The sequence below is a fragment of the Monodelphis domestica genome, chromosome 2 (assembly GCF_027887165.1).
Source record: "Monodelphis domestica isolate mMonDom1 chromosome 2, mMonDom1.pri, whole genome shotgun sequence".
In the NCBI taxonomy this organism is placed as follows: domain Eukaryota; kingdom Metazoa; phylum Chordata; class Mammalia; order Didelphimorphia; family Didelphidae; genus Monodelphis; species Monodelphis domestica.
The window spans coordinates 70284997-70298594 of NC_077228.1; the positions used below are offsets into that span (position 1 = coordinate 70284997).

The 13598-nt window shown below is 37.6% G+C and overlaps 1 protein-coding gene across 7 annotated transcripts in view; it reads right to left on the reverse strand.

Moving 5' to 3' along the window:
- TNR (tenascin R) overlaps positions 1 to 13598 on the reverse strand; it is a 718245-nt gene that overhangs the window by 11699 nt on the left and 692948 nt on the right. For all 7 annotated transcript variants that reach the window (XM_056815577.1, XM_001373475.3, XM_056815578.1 and 4 more), the window contains 3 exons: positions 10594 to 10745; positions 8305 to 8401; positions 6467 to 6628 (listed from right to left, as the gene is read on the reverse strand). In XM_056815577.1, the coding sequence (XP_056671555.1) occupies positions 6467 to 6628; positions 8305 to 8401; positions 10594 to 10745 (411 nt within the window). The remainder of the gene's footprint in view (positions 1 to 6466; positions 6629 to 8304; positions 8402 to 10593; positions 10746 to 13598) is intronic.

The following is a 13598-nucleotide window of genomic DNA, read 5'->3' on the forward strand; positions in this document are numbered from 1 at the left end:
TAGCTTTAACAGGGTACTTTCCCTATGCTTTATCTGATACTCCCTTCCAGTTCAGTGGAAAAGTTTCCTCTCTTCTCTGACTATCCAAATTCCACTCTTCCTCTAGTACTTCACTCTTACAATTATACTCTCCCTCTCTTGCATTTCCCATCTTTCCCACTTAGGTTCCTTTATGCTCAATTCAACAAAGATATATTAAATGCCTACACAGACCTCATTTTGGGGATAAATACAAAGATAAAAATGAAAAGGTCATTGCTCAAGGAACATCTTTTCTACTCACTGATGGGTAGATAGAAATAATGTCCCATAGATAAGTAAATGCAAGGAAATTTGAGGAGAGAGGGAGCTCTAATAATTGGGAGGGGGTTGGGAATCTGATGATTCCTGAGTTGAGCCTTCAGGGTCCAGAGGAGCTTTGTTAGGAAGATAAAGACTATGCTTGATGGAGAAGAATACATCAAGGGCATGATGTGTGGCTTTTCCATCTCCACGGAGGTGGATGATAGAATGACAAGCATAGGGAATGTGGCTAGAAGTCCAATTTCCTAGAAATATAAAGTCAGCGAAGGAAAATAATGTGAGCTAAGGCTAGTAGTTGGAACCGGGTTATGGATGGCCTTCATAGCCAAGCTGAGGAATTTGTATCTGATCCTAGGGGAAATTAAAGGTTTTATAGCAAGAGAGTAACGGAGACACTTCTACCTCCAAACACAATAAAATGTCCCCTAACTTAAACAACACTAACAAATAACCTTGTCCTCTGCAAATAAAAAAAAGAGCTCTTCTTGGAGCTCTTGACCGCTCTCCTGGGATTGGTCACATTATTACACTGTATACCTCAAAGCACCTCTCTTAGCTACTCTTGATTTGAGCAACTGAACCCAACTCACTTTCAATCAGTTGAGGGCAACATACTCTTTGAATGCAAAGGCTCTGACAACTACCTCTACTTCCTATCCCCTCTACACTTGTCTTAACTTCTTGTAATCTGTTTTTTCCTCTTGCCACTCTATAGAAATTCCTCTCACAAAGGTTACTACAAGCCCCTTGACAAACCCAGTGACTTTTCTTAGCTCTCATTCTCTTCAGACTCTCTCTTGTATTTGTTAACCACCCAACCACTCTTCCCTGAAAATGTCTCCTTTCTTGGCTTTCATGATATTACATTTTTTTGGCACTCTTCCAATGTTTCTGCTCTTTTCCTATATATTATTAATTCTCCTTTCCTCTTCCACCTAAAATTTTGTCCTAAGCCCTCTGTTCTATTTCTATGAAGTGCTTTCATGGCTCTGATTCCCATAGCTTCAACTAACACTTCTATCTGGATGATTACCAAATTCATATATCTAGTTCCTACCATGCACTGGTACTTTAGTCCAAAATTTCCTATAATATATGACATTTTCACTTGGATATTTCCCAATCACCACAAATTCAGTATGTCCCCATGTATTTCCCCAACCTAAATTGATTCTCCTTTCCAATTTAATATTTCTGTTAGTTTTCCCATTTCCTAGGATTTCAACTTTGGAATCATCTTTGATTTTTCTCCCTCTCCCTTATTTCCTGTATCCAGTGTTTTTATTTCTTTATTCTAAATTATTTTTTATTTCTTCATTCTAAATAGTATTCTGAAAATATCAAGAGAACTAATGAAAAAAAATGTGAAGGAAGGTAGCCTAGCAGTACAAGATCTCAAACTGTACCATAAAGTAGCAATCATCAAAACAGTTTGGTAATGGCTAAGAAATAGAATGGAGTAGATTAGATACACAATATACAGTGTATATACAATGACTGTAACAACCTAGTGTTTGGAATAAGAACTCGCTAATTAAAAAGACCTAGTGGGGAAATTGGAAAACAGTATAGCAGAGCTAGGTATAGACAAGCATATCATATCTTATAACAAGATAAAGTCAAAATGGTTATATGATTTAGATACAAAGAGTGATACCATAACCAAGTTAGGGGAACACAGAATAGTTTACCTGGGAGATCTTTGGAGAATGGAAGAATTTATGACCAAACAAGAGATAGAGAGTATTATAACATATAAAATGAATAATTTTTGTTATATTAAATTTAAAAGCTCTTATACAAATAAAACATTTGTAAACAACAAATTGGAAAATTTTAATAACAAATGTCTCTAGTAAAGGTCTAATTTCTCAAATTTATAGAAAATGAAGTCAGATTTATAAAAATACAAGATATTCCCAATTGACAGATGGTAAAGGATATGAATCAGCAATTTTCAGAAAAAAAGAAATAAGAGCCATCAATAATAATTGTATGAAAAAATTTGCTAAATCAGTCTTGGTTAGAAAAATGCAACTTAGCAAAACACTGAGGCACCACCTCACACATATTAGATTAACTAATATGACAGTAAAGGAAAGTGGTAAATATTGAATGGGATGTGACAAAATTGTGACACTAATGCATTGTTGGTGGAGTTGTGAACTGATGCATTCATTCTGGAAGGTAATTTGAAACCTTGCCCAAAGGGCCATACAACTATACAAGCCTTTTGATATGGTAATATCAATACTGGGTCTGTATCCCAAAGAGATCATAAAAAAGGGGAAAGCACCTGCTTGTACAAAAATATTTATAACAGTTCTTTTTGCTGTGACAAAGAATTGGAAAATTGAGGGGATTTCTATCAACTGGGGAATAGCTGAACAAATTGTGGTACATGTTGGTAATGGGATACTATTGTACTATAAGAAATGACAAACAAAATGATTTCAGAAAAAGCTGAGAAGATCTGTAGGAACTGATGCAGAGTGAATTAAGCAGAACTGGGAGAACACTATACACATTAACAGCAATATTATATGATGATTATTTGTAAAAAGCTTGGCTACTCTCAGCAATGCAATGATCTGGGATAATCCTGAAAAACTTATGGCAGGGAATGAGGAATGCTAGCCACCTTCAGAGAAAGAACTGATTGAGTTATCTTTCACATCAGTGTATTTATGGTTTTATTTTGGGGTTTTGATTAGGTATGAGTGTGTTCTTACAACAATGACCAATATGGAAATGTTTTACATGACAATAAAAATAAATAAACAAATACTATTTTGATTCTCCAGTTCCTTTCTAGTATACTACATGTTCTCTTTATCTTATATGTAAAACCTCCCAACTGTGAACTTTAACTACTCTAGTCTCTTTTACTCCAATCTCTCTTGCCTAGTGTTTCTATCTAATCTTCACAAACAACACTTTCATCGTGTTACTTTTGTGTTTCATTGACTACAATCGGTCTCTATTGTCATCGACATCAAGTCCAAAATTCTCATTTCCAGCTTTCAAGGTTTTTCTTTAATCTGGTCCCACATAGGTATCATGGTATAGAAGAAAGAGATTTGGAGATAGAGGATTTGGGTCTGAATCTTGGCTCTGCTATTTATCATCTGTGAGACTTTGGCCAAGTCATATCAATTCTCTGAGTCCAAGTTTCCTCATTTATAAGATGAAGGTAATTTCTGAAATAACTTCTAGGTCTAGATATCATCTGGGCTGTGCTTATCTAACCTATTTGAAGTTATTTCTCACTGTTTCCTAGCTCATAAAAATCTACTTTGAGCTCTCCTAATTATCCACCTTACATGCCATAATGATCTTTTTTTGGTCTTTACTCATGCTCTTTGTCTCACCTGAAATGTCATTCACATTCTTCTCTGGCTATCCTACTCCACCCCATTCATCAAAAATCAGTTCAATATCCATCTTCTTTGGAAAGATTTCCTCAAATGCCCTTCCTCACTTTGATGACTTCCTTTTCTGGATTTCTAGACTTACATTCAGTGTAAAATGGATAATTTTGATTACATTTAATTAAAGTCTTTGTGTAGATAAACCCATGGTAGCAAAGATTAGAAGAAAAGCAGAAAGCTGGGGAAAATTTATGGAGAATTTCTTAGAAAAAAGTATCTTATTTCAAATATTTAGAGAACTTTTTTCAAATTTATAATAATATGAGTCATTCTCCAATGGATAAATGAGAAAATGACATGAACAGGAAGTTTTTGGATGAGGAAATCAAAGCTATATGTATTCATATGGAATAATGCCATAACTCATTATTGATTAGGGAAATGCTAATTAAACATCTTTGAGATAACATCTCACATCTCTCATACTGGCAAAAATAATACAAAGGGAAAATGAAAAATGCTAGAGGGGATTTGGAAAAATGAGAACTCTAATATACTGTTTGTGGAACTGTGAACTGATCCAAACATTTTGAAAAGCAACCTGCAATTATGCCCAGAGTTATAAAACAGAATATACTTTAAATGTATATGCATAACTGCACACTTTTTACATATGAAAACATACACGTTTACATGTTTTCTCCACAATAGAGACAGAATGGAATCACTCAAAGTTGTTGAAATATCTGATAGTTAGATTTGACATTTTCCACTTTAAAATATGCTACGGTTCTCTATCTGATTTTTAAAAAACTATCCAATGTTTCTTTCCCATTTCATGTCCTTAAAATATTGTAAATTTTTTATGGTCATGAACACGACTCCTCATTCTTCTTTTGTTAAAGGACTAGTAGAGAATTGAGTTCATATTAGCATTCAATCAATTTTTGTTGGCAAATGAATTTGTAATTTTATATTGGACACATTTGAATCCTAGCTGAAAATATATTTTTTAGCCTTGTGCTATGGAGAGCAGTAGAAAAGAATGATCTCAGATTGGAGGGGCTAGAAGAAGCACTGATAAATATGGTCAAAGCCAGTGAAAATGTCTATGAATTCGTAAGTGGTAAGAGTAAATGCAAGAATTAGATTGAGCAATGAGTCAAGCTAAATGAGAATGGAGTTGGTGCAAATATTAGATTTTGAAAAGTGTAAGAGAGGAAGACAAGGAAATATTTCTGCCTTTAAGTCTTCAGGTCAAAGACAGACCACCATTTGTCTAGGGTTTTCTGAATACAAGATTGTCACTTTTTTTTTTCATGAAAGCACTTTCTAGCACAAGGACAGAAGTAGGAGATTGCCAGTAATAGATCAGATTCCAACCAATAACTAAAACTTGATCATAGTTCTCTCTCTATCTGAGAAAGCAGTAAAGACCAATGGAAAGTCACCTGTGTATATGACAAGGTTAGAAACAGACAAGGTCAGAGAAATCAAGAGCTGTAAAACTCTGGTTTAAATTAGATTTGTGCATCCCTTCAAATACTGTTTTGAGGAACTGGGAAGGTTTATGTTTTTATTCTTTCTAGAGAAAAAAGAATCAGGGATCATTTATCCATCAGAATCAGATTTATCTCGAGCACGATGAAAAAGGAGTTTGGGTAGCCTTCGGTCACTCTTGTCTTAATCAATTTCATTTCAAGACCTGAATGATAAGGATGACCTTACAATTGAAAGCAGTATGTTTCACGACCTGCATGAGAAGAATGAACTTACATTTGAGAGTAATGTGGTGGAAAGAACACTATAAGACTTGGAGTTCTCATAGTTTTATCTGAAGTCTGGCTCTCTTACTTGCTGCCTTAAGTGAGTCAGTTTACCACTTTAAGCCTTGGTGTTCCCATCTATAATATGAGAGTAATAGTTGGGATCTGTGAAAAGAAGTCAGGAAAGACTTCCTGATGAAGTTTTCTTGAGTTCAAATCTGAACTCGGACACTTACTAGCTGTGTGACCTTGGGCAAGTCACTTAACCTTCTTTGCCTCAGTTTCCTCATCCCTAAAAATAAGCTGGAGAAGGAAATTGAAAAACACTCTAGTATTTTTGACAAGAAAACTCCAAGTAGAGTCACGAAGAGTCCTACATGACTGAAAAGTGACTGAACAAAAGTTTTATGTAGCATTATAAGGTTTGCAAAACATCTTTACATATATTCTTTTATTTGATCTAACAGAAAGTCTGAAAAAAAATAAAAATAATAATAATAATATACCAATAAGGGCCGATTCTCTATTGCCCCACTTAGCAGAAATACTGTCAAAAGTCTAGACAATAAACATGGATGTACCTCAGGCAAAGGAGGGAAATAAGAAGTGAAGAGTGGAAATAAAGTGAACCCATTATTCCTAATGCTGTGCCTGGCTTATAGTAAGGGCTTTGGTAATTCTCCTTGATTGTCTGATTTATTTGTCTCCTTGTCCTGAGGAATTCAATATGCATCAGAAAAACTTTTCCAAGAATAGAGTACTATCTCCCCCATTTTTCAGTTAAGAAAATTGAGGCACAAAGATATTAAAGGACTTGTTCAAGGCTACACAGCTAGGTTAGGACAAAACAAGAACTGGGATCCAAGCCCTCCTCGCTTTCTAGCTCCACTATCGTAGTACATATATTCCTTTGTGCCAGAAAGAGAGTTAATCACTTATGTGGGGAAATATGCATGTGCTTCAGAAGTCCACCAGCTTTGCCAGGTCCCTGTGGCCCTTGGGTTCTGGATAGGAGCAAGAAAGTACCAGCAGTGCCATTGTAGTCTCCTATGCGGAGCTTGTAGAGGCTTCTGCTGTCCCCAATAGAGAACTTGTCATAATAGGCGTAAGCTGCCTCTTGGCCGTCTCGCATGTCTATCCGCAACTCATATCGCCCTTGGGATGTGATCTTGTGCATGTTATCCAGCCCTGCAGAGAAGAGCAAAGAATTTGAGTGAGATTTGGTTCAGAGCAGCTTGGGAAACATAAGGGATAATGAGTCTGTGTCCATGAAACTGATGTTAAATGAAGAAAAGATGGCACAGCATGAGACAGAAGAGGCAGCCAGTCCCCCATCTCATTCCAGTGTGACCACCCCAATAGAATAAAAGCTCTGAAGGCAGGGGAAATTCAATTTTTGTCTATCCAGTACCTAATTCAATGTCTTGTACATAATTGTTTGTTTTTTTTTAACCCTCACCTTCTGTCTTAAAATCAATACTGTGTATTGGTTCCAAGGTAGAAGAAAGGTAAGGGCTAGGCAATGGGGGTCAAGTGACTCGCCCAGGGTCACACAGCTAGAAAGTGTCTGAGACCAGATTTGAACCCAGGACCTCCATCTCTGAGCCACCTAGCAGCAGTCCTCACTTAATTGGTTTTTAATAGATGTTTGTGGAATTAAATTTCTGCTTAAGCTGCGGTAGTCAGCACCATATTGTTCAGCAGTAAATCACATTCTTATTGTTTTAAGTATGTTTGTCTTTCCCTCTCATCTAGACTATCAGCTGCATGAGTGCAAAGACACTTTTACTTCCTTTTTGTCTGGCTTCTCGATTTGGTTTGGGCTGACTATTTTTTTCTTATGCTTCTATGATGTTTGTGTTGGGCATGTCATAAATGCCCAATAAATATTTGTTGGTTGGTTGCTTGCCACTCCATTTTCTTTTCTTTCCCCTAACGGGTCTAGTGGCATGTCCTAAGTGCCTAATAAATACTTCATGGTCGGCTGCTTGTCATTCCATCATTCCTACAATGACTGTCATAGGGTCATGGGAGTTAGAACTGAAAAAGGTCTTAAGAGATCATGTAGTCCTTGAGCAAATGGAGACCTAGAGAAATGAACTGACTTTCCCAAGCTCGTAAGGAGAAAAGAGCAGCGAAAGTTTTCCGCCCTCGATCCTTGGACTGCAAACCCAATCCTCTTTCCATTATCTAACTAAAAAGAGGGGTAGAGTTTGTTAAATTTCCTCTCGGCTCCTTGTCTGACTTCTGTTGGATTTCATATGTGGGCAGATTCTAATTTGGCATTGAGAACTGACCTCATAGGTTCTGTTTGTACACAGTTCCATTCGGATCCATACCTCCTGCTAGTCCTAGACCTCCAGGAAATTGCCAGTCACCTCTAATGCCTTCTTAATTTTTCCATTTCCTTCCTGAAGCGGGTAATAACATTTCTCTGCAGAACTAAAAGAAGTGACTGGACTCATTTCTCTTGTGACCTAAGGCTGGCTGGTGCCTTGCTTCTTGGAGATGAAAGACCCCCCTGTTAACTCACTCTGCCATTTCCCCCAGCTGGGCAGCTCTCTACCTTTTGTAGTTCCCTCATGTCAAATCCCATCAACATAACAGACTATTAATGAGGCTAGGAAGAGACAGCACAAAGGGGGGAATACCACAATAAGATGAAAACAAATCAATAGAAAAGCCAAACAGAGTGAAAGGTACTGAGAACAATTTGGGAGCTGTCAGCATTCTGAGCAGACATGCAGAGATAGGACAAGTAAGTAGGAAGAGAGTTAGTTCCTCATAACCCAGGATGGACACAGAGAAGTAGGAGATGGACAAAATGTCAAAGCATCACAGAAAAGAAAAGCAGGGGTCAATACCCAGCCAAAACTCATCCTCTAAGTTCCCAAAACCAACACGGTACTCTGCCCATTTCCGGAAAAAATCTGTCAGGCCATTCTGCCGTCTCTGGAACACCTAAAAAGGCAAAGGGGAAATGAGAAAGGTTGCTAAGATTGGGTACCAGGCAAACTTCAGGCAGATTTGGGTAGTCTATCATCTCTTTCTCTTTCTTTCTCCCTCTTCCTCTGCCCTTCTCCCTCTCTCCCTTTCTCCTCCTCTATCCCTTTGTCCCTCCCTCCCCCCTCTCCTTCTCTCTCTCCCTCCTTCTCTCTCTTCCTCGTTCTCCATCATCTGCAGTAAAACAACATGCCAGTGTTAGATTTGTTATTTGCAAAGATGCCTCGTTTCTGGGTCTACCTCTTCTTAATAGAAGTAGGTATGCTATTGGCAATAATTTTCACTCTTTGAATATAGACAACAACAACACAGGTACACATAAATCCTTCAGAATGATGAGAAGAGATGGTACTGGCCTTATGCTTTTTTTTTCCTTGTTCCACATAAATTGGAGTTTTTCACCAAAAGAAAGGGAATAATTCCCATTCCAGTGACTGACACCATCATATTGGAGGCAAAGTAACTGCAAATCATTCACTTTCCAAGCTGTTTAAGTGCTAATTTCATTTACCCTCCAATAAATCAGCTTCGACTTCAATTTCCAATTATGCTTTAAGAAGGAGGCACACATATGTCAGAGATATAAAAGGGAATGTCTCCCCAGAGCAGCTGTTATGAACAGAGGTACCATTTAACTCTTCAAAAACGACCCATTCTTAGCAGTTTGAAAAGGCTAGCTCTGTATGTGAGCAGTCAGAGGGGGACTGGTTGAGGGTAAGGTTGGGATACATGAAGTCTCATCCTTTCCTCCATAGCTATGTAGGGATATCTTGGGGTCAGACATTAGGAACATTCCAATTTAAAAACAAATGAACCAAACCTCTATGTATTAGAACCTATTCTATAGAAGGTACTCGGTGAGGCACTTGGGACACAACAATTAAAACAAAGCCATCTCTGTCGTGATTCAACACGAACAGTTATAAGTGTATACCAAAATAAACACAAAATGATGGCAGGAAGCAAAGCGATAGGAAATGGAGATGAACAGTGAAGGCCTCTTAAATAGAAACCTGAAGAAAGCTTCGAATTTCAATATATGAAAGCGAAAAGAGAGTATCTTTTATACTCATAGAAAACCACCTGGGCAAAGAGAATCTGCATTGTTGCAAGAATTAGCAGAGGGTAATTTATTTTACTCCCAAATCTGCACTAATCAGGATCCTGGCACCCAGAATATGAGGGTTTTCTGAATTCAAAGTCTTGAATACTAAAGGTCCTTGAAAATTCCCATATTTTTTTAAAAGCCTTACCTTCCATCTTGGAATTCATATGAAATATTGAATCCAAGGCAAGAAAGCATTAAGAGTTAGGCAATGGAGGATAAATTACTTGCCCATGGTCATACAGTTAGGAAGTGATTGAGGTCAGATTTGGACCCAGGGGCTCCAGTCTCTACATTTGCCTCTCTATCCACTGAGACACCTAGCTACCCTAAATTTTCATATATTCTTGATGAGAGAAATGGTGACAAGAGCAGGGATACTGAGGTCCTGGTCTTGAGGAAGTCCACATGCCTCTATCTGGCTATCAACATCTGATTTCATATAGAAGGGCTGAGAAGCAGGAAAAAGGAGTCTATCCATGAGATCATTCAATTCACAGAGCTAGGACTTCTAGATATGCAGAACTACACATAGCAGAGCCACTATTGGGTCTAATAAGTACTTGAAATTAAGCTCATTTTATTTGCTTTCTTCTGTTCTTCAGCACTCAGGACCTCAGCCTCTCTAGTCCTGTCACCATCTCCATCTCTTTTACTTTATCACTCTGGATCTCATAAAAAATATTCACGACCTTTCAGGGTCTATCAGACTCCTTCATATCTTGCTGTTCTTGCTTTCCCTTTTCTTCCTTCTCCTGAATTAACAATTGTTAGGAAAGGAATAGGAGGGAAGGTAAAGGACCTTGGTTTGTCTCCCAAATTCCTGGCTACTTCTCATGACTCTTCTAGCTTTAATCTTACTTGCTTTTAGATTGTATTCCACACTTGACTGTGTCTGAGCTATTAGACAGTGTTTTCAGGAAACTGAAGAGACAGGAAAGATTCAATTGTAGTGATAGATAAGAGGATATGGTAAAGAGAAAAAGGTGAATTTGTGCAATGTTATGAATGCTGAGAGGTTCTGAGAAATCCTACAGTTACTTACAATCCAGCCACCCCCATCTGTTGTCATGTCACAGTACACCTGGACCTTCTGGCTCCGGTCTCCATTGATGGAAATAGTGTAGACCCCACTTAGGGTGTCTCCATTCATCAAATGTTGAGCACAGTCCTGAGGATGAGGGAACACCCGACCCCCTGAATGGGGAGAAAGAGAAATTTCCTAAGAATGGTTCGTTTCTTCATCTATTTGTATTTCCTTCCAGGAGAGAAAGTAAAAACTAGCTTTTGAAGGAACTTCAGATCCATTCATCCATCCATTCATCCATCCATCTAGCCATCTATCTATCTATCTATCTATCTATCTATCTATCTATCTATCTATCTATCTGTCTGTCTGTCTGTCTGTCTGCTTACCTGCCTGCCTATCTTTCTATCTTTCTTTCTATCTTTCTTTCTATCTATCTATCTATCTATCTATCTATCTATCTATCTATCCATCCATCCATCCATCCATCCATCTATCTTTCTATCTATCTATCTATCTATCTATCTATCTATCTATCTATCTATCTATCTATCTGTCTGTCTGTCTTCTGCTATATATCACATACATATACACTCACACACATATACACACACACACACCAAAACTTTTACCTGGAAACTATGACAATAAGCCAAATAAATACCTGAATTATGTTATGAGAACAAGTATTCAATCTATTCAAGATATTCTTTATAGTGTTATAACTGCTGATTATGGTCACGTATGTATGGGTCATAACAAATCAGAGAGCATTTCAGGAAACCAATTTATCAGCCACCTTTCCAAAGAACTTGGGGCTTCACTCTTCATTGCTTTAAAAACTGCTGCTAAGATGTGTCTGAATTGGCAAACCTTTAGGGAGCTTTCCTAATACTCTGGCATTATAAATTAGTCCAAGGACTGGAAATCTTTTAGGGGGAAAGAATGATTTGGGAAAGATATTCTTATAGGAAAGCTTTTTAAAAAGTGTCCCAAGAGTTTCAATGGAGTTTTAAGCTTTAATGCCTAACATATACATATGTGTGTATAGGTATTAATAAAAATGTACGTATATGATATGTCTATATCTATATAGGCATGTAATATAACATATATGTATAGAGATGTATGTACAAATACATATGCTTGTATGTTATATAAAGAAAGATAGCATATAATATATGAGAAAGAATGACATTTGGAAAAATAGAACCTGGGTTCAGATCCTTGGTCTTTTGCTTTATGCCTGAATGTCCTTCAGCAGGTGACTTAAATTCTCTGGAACTCAGTTTCCTCCCTTGTAAAATGATGGTGTTAGACTTGATAGTCTCTAAGGAAAGTTCCATTCACTTCTAAATCTGTGATCCTATTAGCAAATATTTTGTGGGTGTGAACTGGAAATGCTTTTATGTTCTATGTATGTATTTATATTTGAGAGGATTGAAGTGTTTCAAGCCATTGGATGCAATCAGATGATCTGACCCCAGGTTTGGTGTTAGAAACACTGAATTCAAATCCTAAATGTTTTGGGACTGGCTAAAAATATTAGATGTGCCTATAGACTTATGTATATGAGTGAAGGATTTTAGCAACATAGCAGTTAAGTTTCCAGATGGCTTTAAGCAAGTATATTTCTACCAGAAGAAATGTCATACTCATTACTCACTCCCATGTTGACCATGATGTTGGAGAGGATGTTGGAGGTGAGAGAGGACAAACTCAATACATTTTTTAGGGATTGTGACCTTTTTTAAAACCCTTACCTTCTGTCTTAGAATCAATACTGTGTATTGGCTCCAAGGCAGAAGAGTGGTAAGGGCTAGGCAATGGGGGTCAAGTGACTTGCCCAGGGTCACACAGCTGGGAAGTGTCTGAGGCCAGATTTGAACCTAGGATCTCTTGTCTCTAGGCCTGGCTCTCAATCCACTGAGCTACCCAGCTGCCCCCGATTATGACCTTCTTGAAGTAAAGAACAGTGACATTATGGACTCTACGCAGGCATTTACCCTTGGAGCCCAACAAAGACCTACATATACTTCAGGGGAATTTCAAAAAGGGACCAAGTTACCCATATGTGTTTTCTGCATGGATGCCTTGACATTGTATTTTAATTCTGTACCCACTTTCCCCATTGACTCTGGGTGTATTTATGAGAGCATGTGCCCTAGACTTTGCGGGTAACATTTCTGTAACAACTATTCATGTTATATATGTGTAGTAAATGTAGTAAAAATTAACTACCTAATTAATCGTGGCTGGCTAATTAGTAATCAATGGAGAATATATTGGATGGCTTGAACAGTTGTTACAGAAACTTACCACTGTACGTACTGCCTTTTGAAAGATTTTAGACCAACCTTATCTGTAATAGTTTATATGTTTTATTGATTTATTTTATTTATATAAGGTATAATCTGACTATAACACAACCGCTTCCTCTTGTTCTCAGATGGTTTGCTCACCCAACCTGTCTTTATACTGGCTCATCTGAGTTTCCTAGAGAAGGGCCACTTCCATCCAGTTATGACTTAGACTTGGTTAGGGTTCTAGGTGGGAACCCAATTGTATATTGGTATATTCTCACTATTTGTCATTATAGCTTCTGAGCTCCAACCAATGTGCTTTCCTTTTACACAAAATCAGTCTCCATGACATGATTAAATTTTAAATGTGAAGCATTTACTTAACAATAAGGCAAAATTGAGAATAATCAGGTTATTCAACATGATGAAAATGTAGGAATAATAAAAACATTTCAGTCTACATATAAGCAAACCTAGATCATATTCTTTGCTACAATAGCCATGGGGAAGAATGGGCACACCATTACAGAAACCTTGTAGGAGGCAGATGAGTGGAGAATCACACTCCATGTGATGTGCCAAGGCTAACTCATGTAGGGTTTGGTGTCCTTGGTTCTTTCAGCAATAATATAAGCCACACAAAACCACTGCTTTGCTTGCTACTTCCCTCCTGGTCTTCATTCTTCTCCTAGGCGGTCTCTCTTCTTTTTCCTTTGGGTT